This window comes from Camelus ferus, chromosome 5, assembly GCF_009834535.1.
Source record: "Camelus ferus isolate YT-003-E chromosome 5, BCGSAC_Cfer_1.0, whole genome shotgun sequence".
NCBI lineage: Eukaryota > Metazoa > Chordata > Mammalia > Artiodactyla > Camelidae > Camelus > Camelus ferus.
In genome coordinates, this window is record NC_045700.1 from 96727938 (window position 1) to 96749596 (window position 21659).

General features: G+C 60.1%; 2 protein-coding genes and 1 long non-coding RNA gene across 8 annotated transcripts in view; 1 reads left to right on the plus strand and 2 right to left on the minus strand.

Moving 5' to 3' along the window:
• Positions 1 to 758: 758 nt before the first annotated feature.
• On the plus strand, positions 759 to 21259 carry LOC116663838. Its single transcript, XR_004320210.1, has 3 exons — positions 759 to 1418; positions 19544 to 19745; positions 20659 to 21259. It is a non-coding gene; the product is annotated as an uncharacterized LOC116663838 (long non-coding RNA).
• Positions 1479 to 10431, minus strand: AQP12B (aquaporin 12B). 6 transcript variants are annotated; one of them, XM_032480705.1, is made up of 5 exons: positions 9082 to 10046; positions 7870 to 7986; positions 6452 to 6590; positions 5506 to 5581; positions 1479 to 5392 (listed from the first exon to the last, which is right to left on the minus strand). In XM_032480705.1, the coding sequence occupies exons 1-5, from the start codon at positions 9686 to 9688 to the stop codon at positions 5291 to 5293; spliced, it is 1041 nt and encodes a 346-aa protein (XP_032336596.1). In that variant the 5' UTR covers positions 9689 to 10046; the 3' UTR covers positions 1479 to 5290. The 6 variants fall into 6 exon arrangements, with proteins under 6 accessions (XP_032336596.1, XP_032336599.1, XP_032336598.1 ...); XM_032480708.1 differs by lacking the exon at positions 5506 to 5581 and adding an exon at positions 10333 to 10431 and having other exon boundaries at positions 1481 to 5392; positions 9082 to 9391; XM_032480707.1 differs by lacking the exon at positions 5506 to 5581 and having other exon boundaries at positions 1481 to 5392; positions 9082 to 9391; positions 9632 to 10047.
• KIF1A (kinesin family member 1A) overlaps positions 14332 to 21659 on the minus strand; it is an 83766-nt gene continuing 76438 nt past the window's right edge. The window contains 7 exon segments of the mRNA XM_032480709.1: positions 14332 to 17306; positions 17612 to 17730; positions 18252 to 18444; positions 18686 to 18838; positions 19741 to 19865; positions 20715 to 20792; positions 21242 to 21454. Of these exon segments, the coding sequence (XP_032336600.1) occupies positions 17264 to 17306; positions 17612 to 17730; positions 18252 to 18444; positions 18686 to 18838; positions 19741 to 19865; positions 20715 to 20792; positions 21242 to 21454 (924 nt within the window). The 3' untranslated portion in view covers positions 14332 to 17263.

Consider the following 21659-nt stretch of genomic DNA (forward strand, 5'->3'; position numbering starts at 1 on the left):
GCCTCGATGGGCAGAGGGCTGCCCGGCTTGTGGACGGCAGTCCCGAGGGGAGTGGGCAGCGTCCTGCTTGGATGGTCACCGTCTGATCGAAGAAGGTGAAAACAAATCAGCTCAGAGGGCTGAGCTGCAGGCTGTCTGCCTCGATGCTGGGCTTCTACGGACTCGTGGGTGTGGCCAGTGGCCAGGCTGTATGACCAGGAGGCTAGTCAGTGGAACACTCCCCTACTAAGGAGATGGTCTCATGCAAACCACTGTGGAAATCTGAGGGGGATATTAAGCTGGGAACTTCTGATGCCCATCAGAAGTCCCTTCCAGGGTCAGAGGGTGACTGGAGTTGGCAAACGGCTAACCTGGTGACCTGAGCCCATGACATGAGTGGATGGGGTGCTGCAACTTTGCAGAGATGGACTGAATCTGGACATGGTCCTCCCGCACCTGCTGAGGCATTGAATGCCGACAAGAGCCGTTGTGTTCATCAGCAGGAGTAAGGAGACGGCAGACGGCAGATGGCTGGGGCAGAGGCCCCGGGAAGGCCCCGCACAGGGCTGAGGGGCAGACCGATGCCCCGTAGGCCCGGAGGCCACAAGCAGGTCCCGACGGGCCGGCCGACTCTGGCCGGGGCTTTGCCGACGCAGCGGTAGATGCGGGTGCTCAGAGCGCCATGGAAGAGCTGGGACGGGAGGTCTGCTCCGGCTTGGGTGACCGAGTTTCGCTCCTTCAGACCCGAGAAGACACTTCTGTCTTCAGAGTGACGGCGGGCCAGGGCGCTGGAAGAGGCGGTTGAAACACCGTTTGTCTGGACCATGGCAAGATTGGGTGTGAAAGGCCGGTGTGTGTTCACTCTCCACGTGAGTGGCCATGGGCAGCTCCCTCGGTCCTTCTGGGGACCCGAGAAGAGGGTGGGGGAGAAGCTCGGACAACTACACTCGGCTAGAAGGCTCTGTATCCATGGAAACGGGGAAGGATTCCAGGGCCTGCACGGCTTGGCGCAGGCGCATTGATGACTGCTGCCTCTTGGCGCATTAACCCCTTTATCACTGTGCAGGGTCTCGCGCTGCCCCGGCGATGTCTCTGCTCGGAGTCCGCGTCCGCTACGAGTGCGGCCACTCGGACCTCAGGGTCCACATGCTGTGTCTTCCCGTCCGCTCACTTCCAGCCCGTGTGAAGGCCGCTGAAGGGCGCTTCTCGGCGGCGGCCTGGTCAGTGCCTCCCGTCCACTCTGCCGGCTTTCGCCCCGGCGGGTCTGACCCGCTTGCATTTCACATGGGCACTGATAGGAAAAGGCCCCCTCCCTCACTGCAGCCTGGATGAGTGGGGGTGTACTGGAGAAGGGAAGGGACAGCAGGCCAGAGACGGACAGCCCTTTCTGGAGCCAACCTGGACGTCCAGCCTGGCGTCTGGAGTGCAGGGAACCACAGGTGAGTGCAGGGCAGCCCTGCTCAGCCCACCCCCAGGCCCCCAGAGCCCTCCAAACACCACCCTGATCACATCCTGCCTCCAAAATGGGCAGGTTAGCCCATCAAGGGGGTGGGGGAGTAGATGGGGCAAAGAAAGTTCCAGGGCTGTGCCCGGAGGCCTCAGCAGAGGGCAGCCCCTCTCCACCTGTAGCCAGGTGACAGTTAACGCCACCGCCCATGGCAGGCTCTCCTGTCTCCGGCATCTACGCACCGCAGGCCCCAGCAGGCACCTGTCCTGCAGCCCATGCCTGGGGGGGCTCCCCAAGGAGAAGCAGGGCACTCCCTAAGGCCTTCTTCCACTGCCCACTGGACCCTCTGGCCTCCCAAAGTTCTCTTTCCTATTGTGCCCTCCCTGGAGGCCCTGGGCTGAGGGGGGCACCGCGTGATCAGTCAGTCTCTCCCCCACCCCCGGCACAGGGGAAAGGCCCTCGGAGCACGTCAGTGGCATCTGATCCCTAAGTGGCCAGCACAGGGACAGGGTGAAGCTGTAACCGGCACCTGTCAGGACAATGAGCGGTGCTGCTCCTCTGTCACAGAAGCAGATGTCCAGGCCGCTCAGTACACGTCATAACAGGTGCCTGCTGAGGGCCAGGGAGCCTGGGCCCAGACCCCAAGGAACTAAGTCCCCCTGGGCCGACCAGCTGCTGGAGGGCCCTCCTGGGGGCTCTGCCCTGAGCCGCATGTGTAAACACGTGTGTGAGCGCACGTGCACGCACCTCCGTGCTGGCTCATCCTGCCTCTTCTGTGACTGGCGTCCTGGAGTCCAGGCCGGTGGACAGCCCAGTCCCTGGACGGGCTCCAGGTGGTGCCCCGTCCCCCCATCCCTGCACGTCTTGTGAAGTAAAATTGGAGCAGAGGCCTTGTTCGATTTGGGCTGCACATGCTTGACAGAAGGACTTCAGAGGTGACAGGCTCTCCGGAGAGCAGCCCCCGGGACAGAACGGGCCTCTGTCCTGTTTCGGCGCAGCCGCCCCAGAGGCCCTGCAGTACCATGAACAGGCACCAGGGGGAGCACGAGATTCCAGAAAAGAGCCCAGCCCGTCTCCCTCTCGTGCACAATCCCCGAAAAGCTGCATCTTCCAAAAATGGTCTCAGGGGCCCCTTGAATGCGAGCCAGCCGACTGGCGAGGGCCTCACCCTGCACAAAGCCAGTCTGTAAAGACGGAGAGGTGGCGATTTTTTAACAATTCTTTTTTTTTTATTGAAGTGTAGCCGATTTACAGTGGTAGTTTCAGGCGAAGTGATGCAGTTACACACACACGTATTTTTTCAAATTCTTTTCCATTCCAGTTCTTTACAAGAACCTGAGTGTAGTTCCCTGTGCCACAGCGCAGGTAGGTGGCTGGTTCTGAAATGCATACACTTCAGCAAAAGAATTCACAGGTTTTCCTCTCGGCGCGTGGGGAGCCCTTTAATCAGAGGGGCCCTGCGTCGCCAGCGTCCACTCGGACGCCCGGTTTTCAAGGCACTCTTTGTTTACAGCAGCTCCTCCCACTGCCCTGCTCCTCCACGCGGGTTTCCTCGCCTTTTTTCAGACGGGATTTGCATGTAATCCTGTCCTTGCCCACATCCTGGCTGCGTGTCCTGAATTGAAATTCTTTGCTGCTGCCAGATAGACCACTTTGCTGGTAAATCACTGGCTGTTTGATTGTTTTATGTGAACTTGGTGTGAAAACTTGGTGTGATTTTTATATAACACAATAAGTCGCGCTTTATTAGCGAGAAGTCTTGATTGATCGTGCGAGTTTCCAGTCTCCCTTTCCTGCGAATTCATTAATTAGGGAATCAAAATTTATACGTTCAGCAACTTCGTTTTCAGCTAGTCTAACTGAAAGCAGAACTGGTCACTCTGGGCAGATGCAGGGTTACAGATCGTTTTTGGCAACTTTCCACTTTGAGGAGGATCTTCCTGCTGACGAAACCGTGGCTGGGACTGTTCGGGGTGTTGGCGGGCTGTGATGACACTGCGATACTTTCTAAGCATTTTGAAAGGTGTATTTTAGGACATCTGAGCTGATGACTCCTTCAGAGCAATTTTTTTAAAAAGATTTAACTCTTCATACAAGTGAGTTTTGTGAAAGTTTGAATTTAAATGTAAATCTATAGTGTCATTCTAATATTTCCTGTAACTTGCAGAGATCATGTAAGAAACTGAGTCGTGATTTGCACATCGTTTCCAGGACTTCTTTGTGCATTTATCACTGTATCTTCAATTATACTGAAAAATTAATTTTTAAGTTACCTTCCATGTTAGTAGTAATTGGTTCATCAAAGCTTCATATGAAAGTTTTCTTTTCTGCCTAATGCGGCGTTCCTTAAATTTAATTTTTGTTTCCAAGCCTGTGGATTTTGCTTTGCAATGCTGAAGTTTTCCAAAATCAAAATTCTAAACTCCTAGAATAATTTTAATAACTTGCTGATACGCTTTATTGCAATGTCCACGTATTTGCTTTTCTTGAACTGATTTGCTGATAAAATTTACTGCCCAGGCACCAGCATTCCTGCCCTGGGAGCATTTGTGCAGAGGCTGCAGGGACGTTCTGTGGGGACAGATGTGCTGCCCCCCCAGGTCCTGGTGCTGCCCAGTGGGGAGCCCCTCTTTCTACCCGGGGTTACGACCTCTCTGACCTTTGCTGCGACGGTGACCGGCCCGCAGTGCTGGCCGTGGCCCATTGCACACAGAGCCCCCTGTGAGAAGTGCTGGTTGGCCCCTTTCCATCATCCTCCGTGTGCACCGTTCTCTCTCTGGAAGCCGCACAGGGCTGGCTCTCAGGCCCGCTCCCACGGAGGCCTTGGGAAGCCTGGGCCTGCTCGCCCCTCCCAGGTGGCCACTCCATGGAGGGGAGGAGGAGACTGGGGCTCACACAGAGCAGCCTCACTGCCAGGCTGCACTGGGGGGCAGATTTAAGGGGGGCGAAGAGGTGGCCACAGGAAGCGGGGTGGGGAGCCTTCCTTCTCTCCCGCCCCCGGGGAGCTGGTGCAGGAAGACACAGCCTCCACATGGCGTCCCCTGGCAAAGGCTGCCCAGGGCCTCCCTGCCAGCCTTGCTCTCTGGATGGGTCTCCAGGAACCCCCAGCCGAGGGGGCTTTGTTCTCTTGGGGAGGAAGATTCCAGATCAGCTCTGGTCTTTGGGGAGAAAATGGCTGGGGCTCTTCTTAGCCCGGCGGGGAGCCCGGGAGTTCTGCAGTGAGGGCCCCAGTGCCTGGCTGTGGGGACCTGCGGGTCTGGGCGCTGGCGGATGGTGGGATTGGGTGCCCTGTGTCCAGCCCACTCCCCTGCAGCCTTGGGCTCCAGCCACACCGTTCCAAGGAGGTCTCCGGGTGTGGTGGCCGCTCAGGCCCCCCGGGCTGGGGGTGCTGGGGCGCCTCCAGGCCAGGCGGGCACGTCTGTGGGATATCCTACCCTTGGGCCTTCTCGGGACTGGGTTGGCTCACCCTGGACCTCCAGCCTGTCCCCCTAGGTCTCAGCTTCGATTCTGACTCCACAAAGAGGAGGCGAAAGAGGCCCTGTGGGAAGATGGAGGCCCAGCCTCCAGGGGGTGCCTGCCTCACCCCGCCTGCCCTCAGACGCCTGTCGGGCCCAGGGAGACGGCAGGGCTTGGGGTGGTTTACTGACAAATGGTTTCTGGGGAGGAAGGGGGTGTGGGTTGGGTCCCCTCTCAGCTCAGGGAGGTCCCAGGGTCCAGCCAGGGCCGGATGCTCACGTGATGCTCACAGGGACCCTCCTGGCTCAGTGGGGGCTCAGCGGCTGCCGCCCACCCCACGCTGCCCGAGCCCCTGCCCCCTGCACCCCTCCGCAGGTCTCTGGGTGTCTCCAGGCCCTTGGGCAGGCTTCACTCTGGGGATTCGGTACTTGTTCTTCTGACTGTAGAACAGGTTCCTCTGGAAAAGGCGTGGGAGGCGGCCGTGATACAGCAGGACAGCCAGGACCATCCCTGCAGGAGGCCGGCATCAGACCACAGGGCGGGGGCTCACTGCGCCCAGGACTGGGTGGGGCCCTTACCTGGACCCTGGTCTGGCCCTTCCCGCCACCCCTCCCCTAGCTTACCCCTTGGAGACGGGACAGGCCACGGGAACCGTGTGCACCTCCTCCAGACTGTGCTCTGGGGACCTGGCTCCGCACCCTGCACAGATGCCCCGAGTCTCAGCCTTTCTTCCCAGGGCTGCCTCCTGAGGGTGACCTGTCACCGATGGGGGTGGCTCTTTTGGGCAGGATGGGTGAGTGTGGGGTGGGGAAGAGCCACATGTGGGCGGGGCCTGGGGCGGGGCCTGGCTGACCCCCTGGTTCTGGCCGGAACTCCTGGAGCGGAGGGCCCCGAATCCCCACCCAGCTGTCCGGGTCACTGGGAAGGTGAGTTTGCCAAGGCAGGAGAGGAAAACATGTCTTTTTCACGTTTGATGCAAATCCTTGAAGGAATAAACTCTGGTGTGTGGGCCCCTCTAGCACGCTTGCTTGGCCCTGCAAAGGTCAGTGCAGCCTGGCCAACACTGGCCTCCGTGGGCAGCTCCAGCCACCATGGCTCCAGAGAATGGCCCTGCGCCCACACCCCTCAGCTGCACCTCCTCGAATCCTCTGGCGGAAGCTGGGCCCACGCTGCTGTGGAGGAGGGCAGGCCCAGAGAGGAGGAGCGATGGCCCAGGGCCGCCAGCACAGGTGCGGGGTGCAAGTCCCGCCCAGCGAGCGCCCCCACTTCCTGCCCGGCACCACTGTGGTGCTGCCCCCAGCCTCGTGTCCTCGGGGCACATTCTCCCTGAAGTTCGGGGTAAGATGATAAACGGAACACATGACTGTTGTTTCCTAGAACTGCTCTGACATGGCTGAAAGATTTTGTAACCGTGTCAGCCCACCAAGGTGGGAGGGGAGGGGATGGCAGCTGCAAAGCAAGTGGAGGGCACATGCTAACAGCCTCAGTGCAGCAGGCGCCCCCCGCAATGCAGGGAGCCGGGGCGCTGCCGAGTCTCAGTGGGCATGGGCTCACTGGAGATGGGCTCACCTGGGGCCAGCCTGGGAGGAGGGGAGGGCAAGTCCGCGTGAGAAGTGCTGGGTCCCCAGGCGGGTCCTGCGGGAACAGCCTTGGACGCCAGCCCCACCCTCATCGGGGAGAGGGTGTGTGCACTCAGGACAGCCGAGCCCTGGAGGGGATGCCCCCGCCCCCGGGAATGAAGTGGGCTTTGCACATGGGGTGCTCAACCCCCAGCCTCCTCCCCACAGCCCGAAGGCTCCTGAGGGGGTCCAGGGACCCCCAGGAGTGACAGCAGCACAGAGCCGGGGAGTCAGGGACCCTCAGGCTTCAGAGAGAGTGAGTGCCCCCCCGAGCGTGGCTCCTGGGCCGAGTGCGCCTGAGCCGTGGAAGGCGAGATGGAATTTACGGACAGTAGCAAGGACGTCTCCTCATCCCAGGGACGCGTGTCGGCCTGGGAGTCCCACCCCCTCGGGCTTGCTTCTCCCCGCGCCCCCTTCCTGGGAAGCTGGGCCGTGCTCCCCTGCGTGCACCCCGAGTTCCACTGGACCCCAGTTACCCATCTGACAAGGGTGTGGAGAGCTCAGTGGGGTCAAGGGCTGCAACCAGGAGCAGGAGAGGGTGTGACCTCCACCCGGGGCCTCAGACTCCCTGAGGCCAGGGTCCCCGGCTCCACTGCTGCGGCCTGCGGCCAAGGGCACAGGTGCGGGGGAGGGAGGGCCCCACGGCGGGGGGGGGGGCGAGGGGCACCAGCTTCAGGGAGTCCCAGGGCAGCTCACCCAGGAGCCGCAGAGGACGGCCACTGCCGCGTCCACAGCCCCCTGAGAGGCCTGTCCCTCTTCCTGCCCCACTCGGCCCACTCTCCCCTGTGGCTCCGCAGTCACCAGGCCCAGTGGGTGCCTGGTCAGGGGATCCTGGCTCAGGGTCTGTGGGGGCGCCGTGCAGGGGGCACAGGAGCCGGACACAGGGATCCCCCATGACAGGCACCATCCGTCTGTCTGCCCAGCACCCTCGGATGGTCTGCGTCTCCCCCACCCCTGCAGCCTTCCTCCCTGGCTCCTGCCCCTCTGTGTGATGCCCAAACCAAGATGAGCCGCTCACATCATCTCGCCCCTCCAGGGTGGTTAGGGAGGGGCACGTGACTCCGGGAGTCACTTTCCTTCAGGGTCTATCACTGGGGCCAAGGAGGAGCCCCCATGTCTCCATCACAGAGGGGAGCCCGGGATTGCTCCCCGGCCCTATCCCCGCCCCACAGTACCCACTGTGGGAAGCGCTCTGGACACCAGGGGCCCCTAAATTGATCCCCCCCCAGCGAGCTGGGTCCCACAGGCATGTCCACCCGGGATGCTTCGTGTGTTGTTCCTGTCCCCCATGGGAGCCACCACCCAGGGCTGGCCTTGTCCATCCGTCACCAGGGACTCCCAGAGCCCCAGGGGCCCCTCTGCCCTTACCTGTCAGAGGGCCCAGCCAGTACACCTGGGCGTATTGCACCAAGGTGTGCCCCGAGCAGTGAAAGGTGACCGAGGCAGCCAGGGTGGGGTTGAAGAAGGCGGACGTGAGGGGCCCAGCTGCAGGGGGAGCATAGACAGGCCTCGTCCCGGTCCTGCCTGCAGCCACCTTTCCAACGGGCCCGACCCACCCCCAAATCCCCGCTGAGGGTCCTGCTGGGCCCAGGCCTGGACTTGGCAGGCTCCTGGCACACAGGCCGGGAGCTCAGCCCATCCTTACCCCTTGTAGACGGGCACCCCAGGAGGGCTGCTCAGCCAGGCCGAAGGTCACGGGGCCAAGGAGCAGCTGGAGCAACAGTCTCTCCAGGCACGTCTGACGCCCGTTCCAACCTCTCGCCCTGGGTGACTCGGCTGCCCCATCACTTTCCTCCCCGCTCCCCCCGTGGGAGGTTGTCTCTGAGAGACAGAGAGATGAGAGAAGGAGACGCAGAGATGGAGAGAGATGGAGACAGTGAGCGGGGGGTGGGGGAACAGAGAGACGGACGCAGCCTGACGGAGAGACAACAGGACAGAGGACTGGACGGGGCCGGCGAGGGGACATGTGAGGAGCGCCAGTGTCCCTCAGCCCCAGGCCAGGCTGACCACGGCCTGTGGGCAGGGACCTCCCCTGGGCAGGGCCAGAGCAGGCTCTGGGCTTTGGGAAGAACCCAGGGCAGCTTCCACAGGGGTGCAGGGTCCCATGAGAGCTTGGTCAACAGGCCCGACCCCAGACAAGGAGGGGATGGGGGGGTGGGAGGAGCTGCCCTCTGGGGTGATATGTGGGGCCCAGTGTGGTGGGGGTGAGGAAGAAAGAAACAACACGCCTGGGCACTCTAAGAGGGGGCGACCGAGGATGTAGGGACTTCCAGGCCAGAGCCTGGGCCGGGCCCTGAATAATCTGCACCGGCCGCCCCACCTGCCCCAGGTGTAGACCTTCTGGGATGAATAGGAGAGCCGGGGGTATGGACAGACAGAGCCAGGAAGGGCAGCCCTGACAGGGCCCAGGGGTCCCAGCCCAGCACACTGTGTCCAGCCTAGCTGGTCACCATCCCACCAGTGCCTGGGCCGCCCCGAGTCTCTGTGGCCCCTCGGCCAGCATCCCCACCCCTGGGCGTCCAGAGGTGCCAGTGTGCAGGCTGGCCACCCAGAGGCCGGAGACAGGCCACCAGGTCTCACCTGCACAGGCCATGACGGTGACCAGCAGGGCCACGGCCGGCACCCTGTAGACAGGGAGGGTGTTTCGGAGGTGGAGGAAGGTCAGGTGGAAGAAGAAGGCCCCGGAGCCCTCCACCAGCGCGCCGTGGGGCACGGCCGTGCGCAGGGCCGAGCTGCAGTGCAGGTCCATGAGGTTCTGCAGAACGTGCATGTCACTGAGCTCCCAGGCCCAGAAGAGCCGTGTCAGTGCGCCAGCCGCCTGCATGCCCAGCGCCTGGGCCGCCAGCTTCAGCAGTGTGCTGGGCAGAGAGGCCTCAGCCAGGAGGAACTCCTGCAGGGACACGGTGGGATTGGCCGAGGCCCCGTCCAGGGTGGCCCTGTGCCCCAGGAAGAGCAGGAAGAGCAGGGTCAGCAGCAGATCAGGGCTGAAGCCCCCCGCCCAGGGGCCGATCTCCACCAACACGCGCATCTCCAGGCAGCAGGCCCCCAGCTGGGCCGCGCCCGCCGCCTCCCGGGCAAAGTGGGCGTAGGCGCCCCTGGGGAGCAGGGCCTTGGACGCCCTCCTGGCCACCTGGCAGAGGGCGAATGTAGCAAAGAAGAAGGAGAGGGACACGTTCAGACCGGCCATCGCCCAGAGGTTCCCAGGAGCCGGGCTGAGCCGGGAGCTGAGCTGACGTGTCGGGGGCTGGCCGGCGGCCCCAAGGGCAGCGAGCTGTGGGAGAGTCCACCTGGGCCGCCTGCCACCGTGGGAGCGCCACACCTGTGCCCTGACTGCCAGCCCCACCCCTGCGGCCCAGGAGCCCAACTGGGTGGCGCCTCCCCGAGCGGGTGGCACCTCCCCGATCAGGTGGCATTTAATGTGGGGGCTTGACAGCCAAGCCTCCGTTCGTCCCACCAGAGACAGTCTTGCTGCGCAGACGGGCTGAGTCACCTGATGCCCCGTCTCCACCCCTGGCAGGTCCTCTTGTCTGAGTTTCCCACCCAAGCGTCCGTCCCTCCCAGCGTCCGTCCCTCCCCTGATCTTTGGAAGCTCAGAGTATGTCTCAAAGTCGGGGAGGGAGTCCTACGACTTTGTTCTCTCCAGTACTGTGTTGGCCCTTCTGTCTCTGGCTGGGACGTACACATTTCAGACTCAGTTTGTCAGCATCTGACTGGCGTCCTGGCAGTTTGACTGGGGACGGCTTGAGTCTGTAGATCCAACCAGGAAACCTCACATCGTCCCAGCAGTGAGTCTGCAATCGGTGACCGCAGACTGCCTCCCCATTTACTCACCTCTTTGATTCCGTGCATCGGAATCTTGTAGTTTTCTAATAATAACATATTTTGCTTGATTTTTACCTACATTTTTACTTCTCTCCTTTTTTGGGGAGATGTTACTATAAATGGTGTTTTTAAAATTTCAGATTCCAGCTGTTCATCGCTGGTGTGCAGGGAAGCCATCAACGTCCGTGTGTGGACTTCGCGTCCTGTGACCTTGCTATAATCACTTTCTAGTTCCAGGAAGGATTTCTTTTTTCTTTTTCTTCCGGATTTTCTTCATAGACAGTCTTGCCATCTGCAAACACAGTTTCATTTCTTCCTTCCCACTCTGTGTTACTTCCTCTTCTTGTCTCGTTGCACTTAGAATTCCCAGCACGGTTTGGACGGGGCTGGTGAGAGGCCCCTTGTCTAGTTCTCAGTCTCAGGCGGGGGCCCCCGTGTGTCACCATCAGGTGCAGTGTCGGCTGCAGGATTTCAGGGAGTCCCCCTGAGTCCTGGTTTGCCCCTTCCCAGCCCGCACGCCAGAGGACTCTGTTATGGATAAAGCTCTGGGCAGATTTCGATTGGATTTGTCTTCCTCACCCCCTGGTAGAAACATAAGGGAGTTTTCTTTGCTTTTCACCAGGAGAACTTGGTGGGGCTCCTGGTGGTAAAATCCACGAGAGAGTGAGGTCCCTCGAGGGGACACCCGAGGCTGTCTGCATCTAGCCTGCGCTCAGCCTCCAGCAAGGCATCCCCACTGCCATGTAGGGGTTCCTGCCCGTCTGCGCCCGCTCCGGCCCCACTCCGGCCAGCGGACCCTGCCGTGGCTCTGCTGTCGCTCCAGGTTTGGGGGCAGCGGCCGGCCCTGAGGCCTCGGTTCTGAACTCGCTGGCTTTCCGTTATACTCAGCTTTTTCTTGTTGGAGCGGGCATCGTGACCGCCAAGCACCTTAAGATCTGAGGTGAGGGGTCATCTAAAGTGTTTAACTTTTTTGAAAAACCAGAATCCATGAAAGGTTTCCTAAGTTTCTTTAATCTGCTCCCCCCACTCTAAAAATCCTTTTCTTCGGACTGGATGGTGTGCTGTCTCGTCAGAGTTTCGGGAGTTCTGTGTCCCGATCAGCCCACGTCTTGTCTGTTCATTTTATTAAGTGTTTTCAAAAATGAGAAAATTTTCATTTTGATGAAGTCTGATTTCTCTGATTTTTCTTTTAGGGGTCGTGGTTTTGTTTCGTATTTGCGAAATCTCCGACAACCTCAAGGTCACAAAGCTTCTCCCCCAGGAGTTTACAGGGTTTGGATTCACATGCAGATCGATGACCCATTTTGAATTAATTTGGGGTACGGTGCGAGGTGTATTTTTTCCATATGGATGTTCCAACACCATTTAAAAAACTGTCTTTTTTTTTGAGATGCTTTAAAAAACTTTAATTTTTAAAATTATCATGGAGTGATAATTGACTTATTTTTTCCGTCAATGTACAGGTCCATGAATTTTAAAACATGTGTATATTCACGTCACCACCACTGCTACTAGGGTGCCAAACAGTTCCATCACCCCCAAAACTCTCTTGCGCGAACACAGTCCCCAACCATAACCCCTGGGGACCCCTACTCTGTTCTCCCATCACCGCTGTGTCTTCCGGAGAATGCCGTATAAATGGAGTCACACAGAACGTAGCCTTTGCAGATTAGTTCTTTCACTCGGGGTAACGCCTTTGCGAGTCACCTAAGTTTCTGCATGCTTCGGTCCCATGCTTCGATTGCTAAACAGATTTCCGTGGTGTGGACGGACCACATCCTGTCTGACCACCCGCCTGCTGAAAGACACGTGAATTGCTTCCATTTGGAGGCAATTATGAGTAGAGCTGCTTTCAACATACGCACGTCAGTTTCTCTCGCGCAGAGTTTCCATTCCTCCAGGGTAGACATCCCGCAGTGGGGCTGCTGAGTCCGATGGAAGGGCACGCTTCACTTCCTAAGAAATTCCCAAACCCACTTCCAGAGCAGCTGTACCTTTCGCATTTTTACAAACTGTGGAGGAGAGTTCCAGTCCCTCCATCTGCTCAGCAACACTTGATACGGTCAGCGTTCTGGTGGTGGTTTTTCATCGTAACCTTTGTAACGTGTGTAGCGGCATCTTTTACCATTTTCAGATTGGTTGCTTGATTTCTTACCACTGAGTTTTGAGAATTCTTAATGTGTCCTGGAGACAAGTCCGACGTCAGATATGTGACTTGTGAGTGTCTCCGTGTCTGGCTGGTCTTCATTTTCTTGACAGAGCAGGGGTTTTTCACGGTCGTGAAGTTCAGTGCTGAGTTTCTTTTCTTTTGTGGGCAGAGCTTTTGGTGGCACGTCTGACAACACTTGTCCTAGCTTTTCATCTTGGGGACTTCCTTGTCTACTGTCTCCCAGAAGGTGTGTGGATTTAGGTTTTACATAACATTCTGAGTTACTTTTTGTATAAAGTATAAGGTTTAGGTTGATGTTCATTTTTAAAAACATACCTGTGAAAACATAACAATCAATTAACATATCAACTAAAACATGTCAATGTTACTTGTGGGAAAGGCCACCCTTTCTCCACTGGCTGCTTTTACACCTTTGTAAAAAAAATCAGTTGGCTGTATTTGTGTGGGTCTGTTTCTGGATTCTCTCTTGGTTGATCCACACCTGTCCCTTCGCCACCCCACACTGTCCTGATTGCTGTAGCTTTTTAGTAATTTTAAACTGGGTGTTGTGATTCTTCTGACTTTATTCTTCAGTTTCAAGTTTGTTCTAGCATTTCTAGTTCCTTTATTTTTCATGTAACTTTTAGAATCAGGTAGCTGATACGTCAGGACGCTTGACTGAGGTCATGCTGAATCTACAGGCCAGTCTGGGGAGGGAGGTCATCTTAACAAATGCCAAACCTCCCGGTTACGAACATGACGTAGCTCCTCGTTTCACTTAGGTCTTCTTTGATTTCTCTCATCCGTGTTTTGTAACTTTCAGCATATTGACTTCTCTTATTTTTTGATTTTTACCTATGTAGTTCACATTTTGCCATTATAAATGGTAGTTTTTTAAACTCAGATTTTCAACTGCTTATTGCTAGTGTATAGAGATGAAATTAGTGTTTGTGTATTGCTTTGGTATTCTGCAGCCTTGCGTAACTCAGTTAATTCTAGTAGCTTTGGGGTATATTCTAGACTTGCTACCGACGCAGCTCTGCCTTTCTTCCGCTCTGGTCTGGGGCCTTTGCTCTCTTTGCCTCGCCTCGTTGCTCGGGTTAGAACCTCCAGCACCACGTTGAGGAGGGGTGACAGACGGCAGGGGTGAGCTTGTCTTGTTCTGGGTCTTAAGGGTTAAGCATCCACTTTCTGCTATTAAGTATGATGTTAGCTATAGATTTATTGTAGACATCCTTTATCAGGTTAAGGAAGTGGTCTTCTATTTAAAGTTTTGATTAGCAATGGATTTTGGACTTTTGTTAATTTTTTTCTACATCCATAAAAACGATAACATGATTTTTCTCTTATTAGTTTAATTTAGTGAATTACATTGATTTTTGAACCAAACTTGCATTCCTGGGATAAACCGAATTTGGTCATGAGGTATTAACCCTTTTACACACTATTAGATCCAATTTGGTAAAATGTTATTGAGGATACTTGTTTCTATGTTGATGAAGAATATTGGACTGCAGTTTTATTTTCTTGTAGCGTCTTTGTCTGGTTTTGGTATGAAGTAAAGCTGACACATGAAATGACCGGAGGTTGCCTGGGCGTGAGGCTGGCAGTACAGGGCTGGCACTGCCAAGAGCGCCTGGGGCTGTTCAGACAGGCACCAGGTACTGAGGGAAGCAGGTGGACGCTCCCACGATACACACCCTCTGTACCTCCCACCCCTCGCGGTGCTCCCCTCTCTGCTTTGCTGCGGGGAGGTGTGTGCTATCTCCAGACAGTGCTGGACACTTGGCCCTGTGGCCATTTAGGGCCCCAGCAAACAGACCCAGCGCGCAAATAAAGCCACAGCAGAGCCCCGCGCGTCTGGTGCTGCATAAAGAGCCATGTTTATTTCGTAACTGGACAGAGCCTGAAGCGCACACGCACGCACAGGGGCCTAGAGCCTAGCACGCGGGTTTCGGACACTGGGAGCGGGAGTCGCTACGTCGGGTGGCGGTCATGGTGCGGGGGCCGGGGTGTGCCGCACAACCACGTATGTACAAGCCACAGGGGAACTCGGGACGGCTGGCACGGGAAGCACGGGCCTAGGAGAAGCTGCAGCCTCTTGTCACTGGGAGGAGGCCTGGCCTGGCCCCAGGGGCAAAGGAGGGCGCCTCAGGGCCCCTGCTGGGGGGGCTGATGGACAGCCAGCATGGTGCCCTGCTCACTCCTGCCGCTCCAGCCACATTTAGGGATCCTCTCTGAGCACCTTGCCACGCCCGCCTCAGAGGTGCCAAGGGGGGACCAGGATTGAGTGGGGGCCACCTCCGCTGGCGGGGTGTGTGTGTGTGTGCGCGTGTGTGTGCGCGCGCGTGCACGCAGTGTCAGGGAACCAGAGCAGGGAGGCCTTGAACTTATGAGCCTCTCCACACCCACCCCTGGGCACCAGCTGCCCTGGGGCCCAGCATCTCCCTCCCTGGGGCTCCTCTCACAGCAGAAGGAGCTCACCCCACCCTGGAGGGGACAGAGAGCCCTCTCCGGCGGGGCGAGAACGGCGGTCCCTCTAACAAAATAAGGCTGCAGCCTGAGCGGCATCGTTAACACAGAACAGTCTGAACTGCCTCCCGGGTCTTCCTCTCCACCCCCAGCCAGGCCTGCCTTCCTTATCTGCACTCCGTGACCCTTGGACCCGCAGGGGCATCCAGACCAGCCTCCTACATCACAGATGTGGGAACTGAGTCCCAAACCACTTCCCCAGGGCTGATGTGACACCAGGCATGAGCGAGCAGTGTTCCCAACTCATATTGGAATTCTCTCCCCAGCGGCCCCGGGTGTCTGGGCTCTGATCTAGGACCCCTCTCCGGAGCGGGCCTGAGAGGGGGAGTGATGACAAATGGGGTCATCAGGTGGGCCACACCTGGCTCTTAGTCCCTGCCAAGATGGCACCAGGCCACGATGGAACAGCCCCGGGGCCTCCATGGCTGTGGAGGCTCCTGAATTCGGGGCGACTCCCAGAAATCCTCCCACGGGCCCCCTTCCCTCGGCCTTGCCCGACTCAGCAGGTGCCCTGCGGGTTGGCTGGCCCCAGACACCTGCACCCTGCGCGAGAGGGCCTCGGACTCCTCTCCCCCGAGGCCGTGGCCTCAGGCTGGTTGGCCTGAGTGGGCCATGGCCGGGGCCCTGCACCTCCAGTCTCCCTGCGGGAAGGCGGGGCTCTCAGAACCGACTCATGCTAGAAGAGCTCACCTGACCCGTCCCTCCTCCCTGCCCTCAAAGCCTTCAACAAGCCAGAGGAAGTGCTCCTTCCAGACAGTCCTGTCACCCCAGCTCTCTGCGGCTCAGCCTCTACCCCCCGAGGAGCACCTTGCGGGCAGCACAGGCCTCCTGGTTTCCAGACAACGTTTGATTTTAGTCCAGGACGTCAGCCCTCATCTGCTCTTGGGGGCCATGGAGGGGACGGGTCTCGTGGTGTGGTTGCTGTTTTCCTTCAAGCTAAAAAGAGGCCAAGTGTGCCTCTGGGTGCAGGAACAGGTCACTGAAGACCCCAGGCCCGTGGTTCCTCTGAAAGGTTCATGGCCTGGGCATGACACAAACCAGACTCTCAGCCCAGGCTGACTCTTACCTCATCCTGGGCAACCATCAGATGTGGGGTCTGCAGAGGGGACGAAGTGGCTATTGGCACGAGAAGTCAGAACAAGACAAGGCGACACTCTCAGACACAGGAGGAGAAATCCCCCTTGATGGCAGACGACCTCAGCGCTGGCCACCCTCCCCCGAGCCCCTTGCATCTTCTCACTGGACCCACAGAAACTCTCCTCTCCTGGGACAAAGAGGGGAGGTCACCGGTTTCCTCCCTGGAGCAACCTGGAGTTCACCCCACATCTCACAGCAGCTGGAGATGCTGCACCAAAAGCCCCTCGCGGCCTGGACCACCTGTAAACAGCCCCTGCACCCAGCTGGCCTGGACACACGACATAGGCCAGTGGAATCCTGACCCTTCTGCCTCCTGGACCCCACAAGGACGGCGCCACAGCCAGGCACCTGTCTGCCTCACCTTCCACACGCGCCCAGGTGAGACGTGGACCCTGCCTCCTGCTAGAAGTAACACGCACCACCTTCTACACTGCTCGGACTTCAGACATCCGCTCCCCTGGCGTGCGCACGCGTGCGCACACACACACCCCCCCCCAGGACCGGGCTGCCCCATTTGCAGCTGGGGAGAAGCCTCAGCTCTGGCCCGGCAGGAGCACCCCTTTGGTGCCAACCAGGAGGCGCCGGCCCGTCCAGGCACCTCCTCACCGTGGCCTTCCGAGGCGGCTGCCCCGCCCTGCCCGTCCCTAAGAGGCTGGGGAAGTGCGCGTGGGAACGACTTGGGGTGGGTCCAGCTGAACCCTACACGTCTATGGGAAGGCGTTAGATATAAATGCTTATAAATAGATCACAGTCTTGTAGTTAATTTCTGACTGGACTGTTCCAACGTCACTAGCTAAGGTGTATTAACTATAAGTCTGTCTATGCTTAAAAAAATATTAGAACGGCATCGACGCCCCGGGACCATGCCCTGCGACGTTGGGGTTCTCCCGGCCCTTCCCACCCGGGGCGCCTTCTGAAAGAAAGGACAGCAGACGCGGCCTCTGCTGGGAGCGCGACAGGTCGTGTGCAGGTCCCTGGCCAGAGGTGGTTCGTGGGGCCCAGCGCGCCGTTCCCAGGACGAGGGGCACGCCGGCTGTCGGGCGGGGCGGGGCTGGGTGGGGGGACAACACGAGGAAGACGGGGGCGGGGCCGGGCCTGCTTCCTGTCCCGGGAGGGCTCCACTCAGACCCTCATCTGGGCAGACCTCCTTCTGGAGAGCTTGGACCTGCGGAGGGTTGGGAGAGGAGCAGTGGTCAGGGCCGGCGGGCAGCCGGGGTCAGGATGCCGGCACCGGGGCCCTGTGCCGACTCTGGTTCCCTTGTCACCAGAGAGACTCACTCTCTGTCTCCTGCCCACGTGACTCGGTGGGAGCAGCCCCCCGCCCCCTCCCCAGCCTCCTTCAGTAAGTCACAGAGGCTCCCGGCCACCGGGGGCCTGGCCGTTGCCCAGCCTGGCTGTGCGCAGTAGCTTCCCTACATGAAGGCCCGCCCTCCCCGGCCGAACGTAAAATCTAGGCGTGCGGGGCTTTACCGGATGGTCCCGGCCAGGAGCGGGTTGAACGCGTACAGCCAGTCGTGCATGTCCTTGTCGCTGTTGGCCTGCAGCAGGATGCCGCGGTGCTCCGTGCACACCGCAAACGTGTTGGGGGTCTGCGAGGGGGGCTGCCGTGAGAGGGGCCAGACCCGCCTCGGCCAGCTCAGTCAGCTCCACTGGGGCTGGGGCGGGCGGGGCCGGGGGAGCACCAGGGACGAAGCAGCAAAAGAGGAGACCCGGGCTGGGTCACACGTCCTCACACACGTCCAGGGCCACCGCATGCTCGGGGAGGAGCAGGGCAAAGCCGGAGGATAGGAGGCTGCCTCCTGGGCCCAGGGCACCACGGGCTAGGGGCTCAGGGACCCCCAGTGTGGCGTCCCCCAGAGGACGGACTATGTCATTAGCCACCAGAAGGCAGAGGATTTCTGCCCGCCCCAGCCATCGCTGCCCGATGTCACCAGGACTCGGAGCCCTAGGAGTGACCGCGGGACACAAGGGGCAGAGGGACAGTGGGGCTGACCCTTACGTCCCCGCCTGTGAGACAGGACTGGGTGGCTGCAGCGGGCAGTGAGTGGACGCAGGAATCGCACCCTCCCCGGCCCTGCCGGGGCCTGCCAGCCCGCGGCCGAGTCCGCACCTTGAGCATTGCCTGCTGGTCTTCGCTGTACTCGACCTGGGCGGTGGAGAGGTTGAGCACAAACCTCTCCACGGCGTCCTTGTCGCTGTTGTACATGTAGGCGTAGGGCCGCCGCACCACCACAAAACGCTTGGCCCAGCCGGCTGTGTGCGGCTCCAGGAAGTGCAGGTACCCCTTCTTGGACACGATCGGGCTGTGGGGCGGGGACGCATTAAAACCGTCTTTCCGCAACTGCCCGCCAGGTCCCCGTCCCGGCCCATGCCCGGGCTCCGGTCCACCCGACCCTTTACGTCTGCTCATTCTCACCCGCTCCTAGGTTGAGAGAACGAGGGCCTGCCTGACCCCCTGACACAGAGTTGTCCCCTGTCCTGGGTCTGGGGGCCTGCCCATCTCTGCGATGCTCAGAGGGCCCCGTCTGGGGCAGCCCCACGCACCTGACCCGGATCTCCTGGATGTCAGGAACCAGCAGGCGCTGGGGCTCCTTGTCGGCCTCTGCGGCCCGGGCTGGGGAGGGGAGCTTCTTAGAATCTGCCTCCGGCAGGGGCTCCGGCTCTGGGCTGGCCGGCCGGGAGCAGGGCTGTGGGGTCCTGGGAAAGCACAGAGAATCCGTGGCACTCCTGCCGGGGAGCTCCTCGCTGGCCCAGGATCTGCCTCCCCCGGAATTCCCCGACAGCCAGTGTCACCCCTCAGAGCGCTGTGGGCACCTTCCTCCCGTGTCCGCCAGGCCCGCTTGGAGCTCAGCCCACTGGCCTGAGTCCAGCCAGGGCTGTGCGGGCGCTGCAGGCAGGGTCCCCACGGACGTGGCGCATCCTGCCTCCCCACCCCCACCCGCTGTGAGCGGCTCCAGCCTCTCTCTCCAGGATCAAACTGAGGGACGTGACTTCCTCAGGGACCGTCTACATGGAGGGAGCAGTTGTCCTGTGGCAGCCACCAGGCCTGGAGCCACGGACCTGGTGGCCAGGGAGGCCTGTCCCAGCCCAGAGGGCCTCACGCCTTTTTGTTTCTTTCTGTTCTTTGATGAAGCAGCTTTGGACCCCCTGAGGTGTTATGAAATGTGATGGGCCCAACACAGGTGGGGTCAGCAACAGGGGCGGTCTGTCCCAAACACCCTGCTCAGCAAGCGCCCGGTGGCCCCCGACCCCGACCGTGGGCTTAGCGGTCCTCTAAGCTCATCTTTGTCACGTTTTCCCCACTCAGTGTTTTACGAGTGCTGCCCGTGAAAGGGGCTTTTGTTTAGTGTTTTGAACCGATTCTGGTTTTATTCACAACTGCATTTTAAATTTATGCTTTAGCAGGAAATGACCTCGGAATGGGCCACGCCAGCCGCACAGGCAGATACTTCCACGTGGCCTGGCCCTGCCCTGGACGTGCATGGCCGCCCCAGACCCCTGGCCCCTCGTGCCCAGCTCTGCCCTGTGCCTGTCACGGCTGCTGTCTTCGGTCAGCTCGGGGAGGCGGAAGTTTCTTGGGGAGCCTGGAGCCCACTTACCTCAGGTCAGCAGCTCCGTACCGCCCTTCGACCAGAGAGGGACAGGTGGAGGAGGGGGTGAGCGTGGCCGCCCCCAGAGGGGACATGGATGGGTCCCGGAGCAGGGTGACAGACATCTCTGAGAGCTGCAGAGGACAGAGGGCCTGATCAGGGACCGCCTGGGGGCCTCTGCAGGTGGGGCCCTGCACGTTTGCTTGCGTTTCACCTCCGTTTAAGGTGATCTCCATCCCAACTGCAGGCCAGCCCCTCCTCCCCAGCCCCTCCCAGCCCCTCCACACCCCTGACCGCCCCTCCCAGGGCTTTGGGCTCTGCCCTGCCTAAGGAGGGATTTGAGGCTGCAGGGCGGCAAAGATGGAGTGGGGACCAGTGGGTGGGGGGTCAAGGAAAGTGTAGCCTCTGAGCCCCACCCTCAGGACATGCAGCCTGACAGCCTCGGGAAGAGGGCGAGGCCAGCACAGAGGACAGAGGCCGGGCATGGGGGTCTACAGGGATGAGAGACTGGTGAGGGGCCAGGGAGCCGGGAGGGAAGTCCGGGTGTGGGAAGCCTGGAGCAGCCGGCAGAGGCTCCGTGGAGGGCGGCACACAGGCTGCCAGCTTTGGGACAGGGTACGAGGCTGCAGACCAGGACGGGTCCCCAGGTGAAGAAAGGACAGCCAAGGGGAGGGGGCTTGACCAGCCCTGGATAGTGGCAGCTGGGCGAGGGCCAGGCCAGGCAGGACAAGGGACTGGGACGAGTGGGAGCCAGGGAGGATCCGGGGCAGGACTGGACCCAGCCAGCCCCTCACTCCTCGCATGGCAGGGACCCCAACACAGGCCTGGCTCACAGCCTCAGGCCTGGGAAACCCGCCCTTGGCTCTGAGGCACCCCTCTAGGCTGTGAGAGGTGTGCTTCTAAGAAAACCCTTATTTCCTTCTCCAGACTGGGATGGGGGCTTCTGTCGGCCACAAGGGCCCCGACGGCGGCCCCCCGCCCACCTTGCTCTCGCTGGCGCTGATGCAGACGTGGCTGTGGGTGTACTCTCTGTTGAAGGAGTGGGTGAGGAGCCGTAAGCACTGCGGGGAGAGCGAACGCCCGGTCAGGAGCCTCCCAGGACCTGGCTCTGCCCCAGACACGGGCGACTGGCCCAGGGGCCCGGGCACCCAGGTCAAGGTGGGCCGTACCTCCACCCTCCCAGGTTAAAGGGCCGAGTGTGGAAGCCTCCCAGGGCAGGCCTGAGGCCTGAACAAGGGTAGGGGTGGGGGCGGCATCACTCGAAGTGCGGGAGGCCTTCCCCGTGGCCCACCCAGCAGCAGAGAGGGCCAGTTCTGGATGCAGGTGGTGAGCTCCCCATCAGCACAGGTATTCAAGAGAGGGCACGTCACTGCTTGGGGAGCTGGCTGTAAAAGGGTGGGGTAGGGGCGAGGGGCAAGGTGACTCCGTGGACCCTCGTGCTTCCCAGGCCCAGGGGTCGGCACGGGTCACTGGCAGCAGTAAAGGGCCCGGAGGGTGGCTGCCTGCCTGCCTGCAGCCCACCTTAACAGGCCAGTTCCCGCTGCCTCTCGTTGGGAGCCTCCAGGGACGATGGCCGGCCCTCAGCTGTGAGCGGGGAGGAGGCGCTGGACGAGCTGCGGGCCTCGGAGTCCTCGCTGCAGGCGGGGGACGGCGCCTCGGGGCCGGGCCGCTGGGCAGCCTCCAGCTTCTCTCGCAGCAGCAGGTAGTGCCTGGTCTTCTCCACCTGCGCGGCAGAGCAGGGGCGCGGCCTCACCTCTGCACTCTCCCCGAGTGGCGGGCCCGTCGGGACCCCGCAGCCCGCCTCACCCGTGGGCCGCGGAGTGTGAAATGGAGCCGGCAGACCTGACAGTCGTGTCAGTCTCTGGCCTCACGCGCCCCATGTGCCCACAGTGAGCAGATGGACACAGGCCCCCAATCCCTGATGGGGC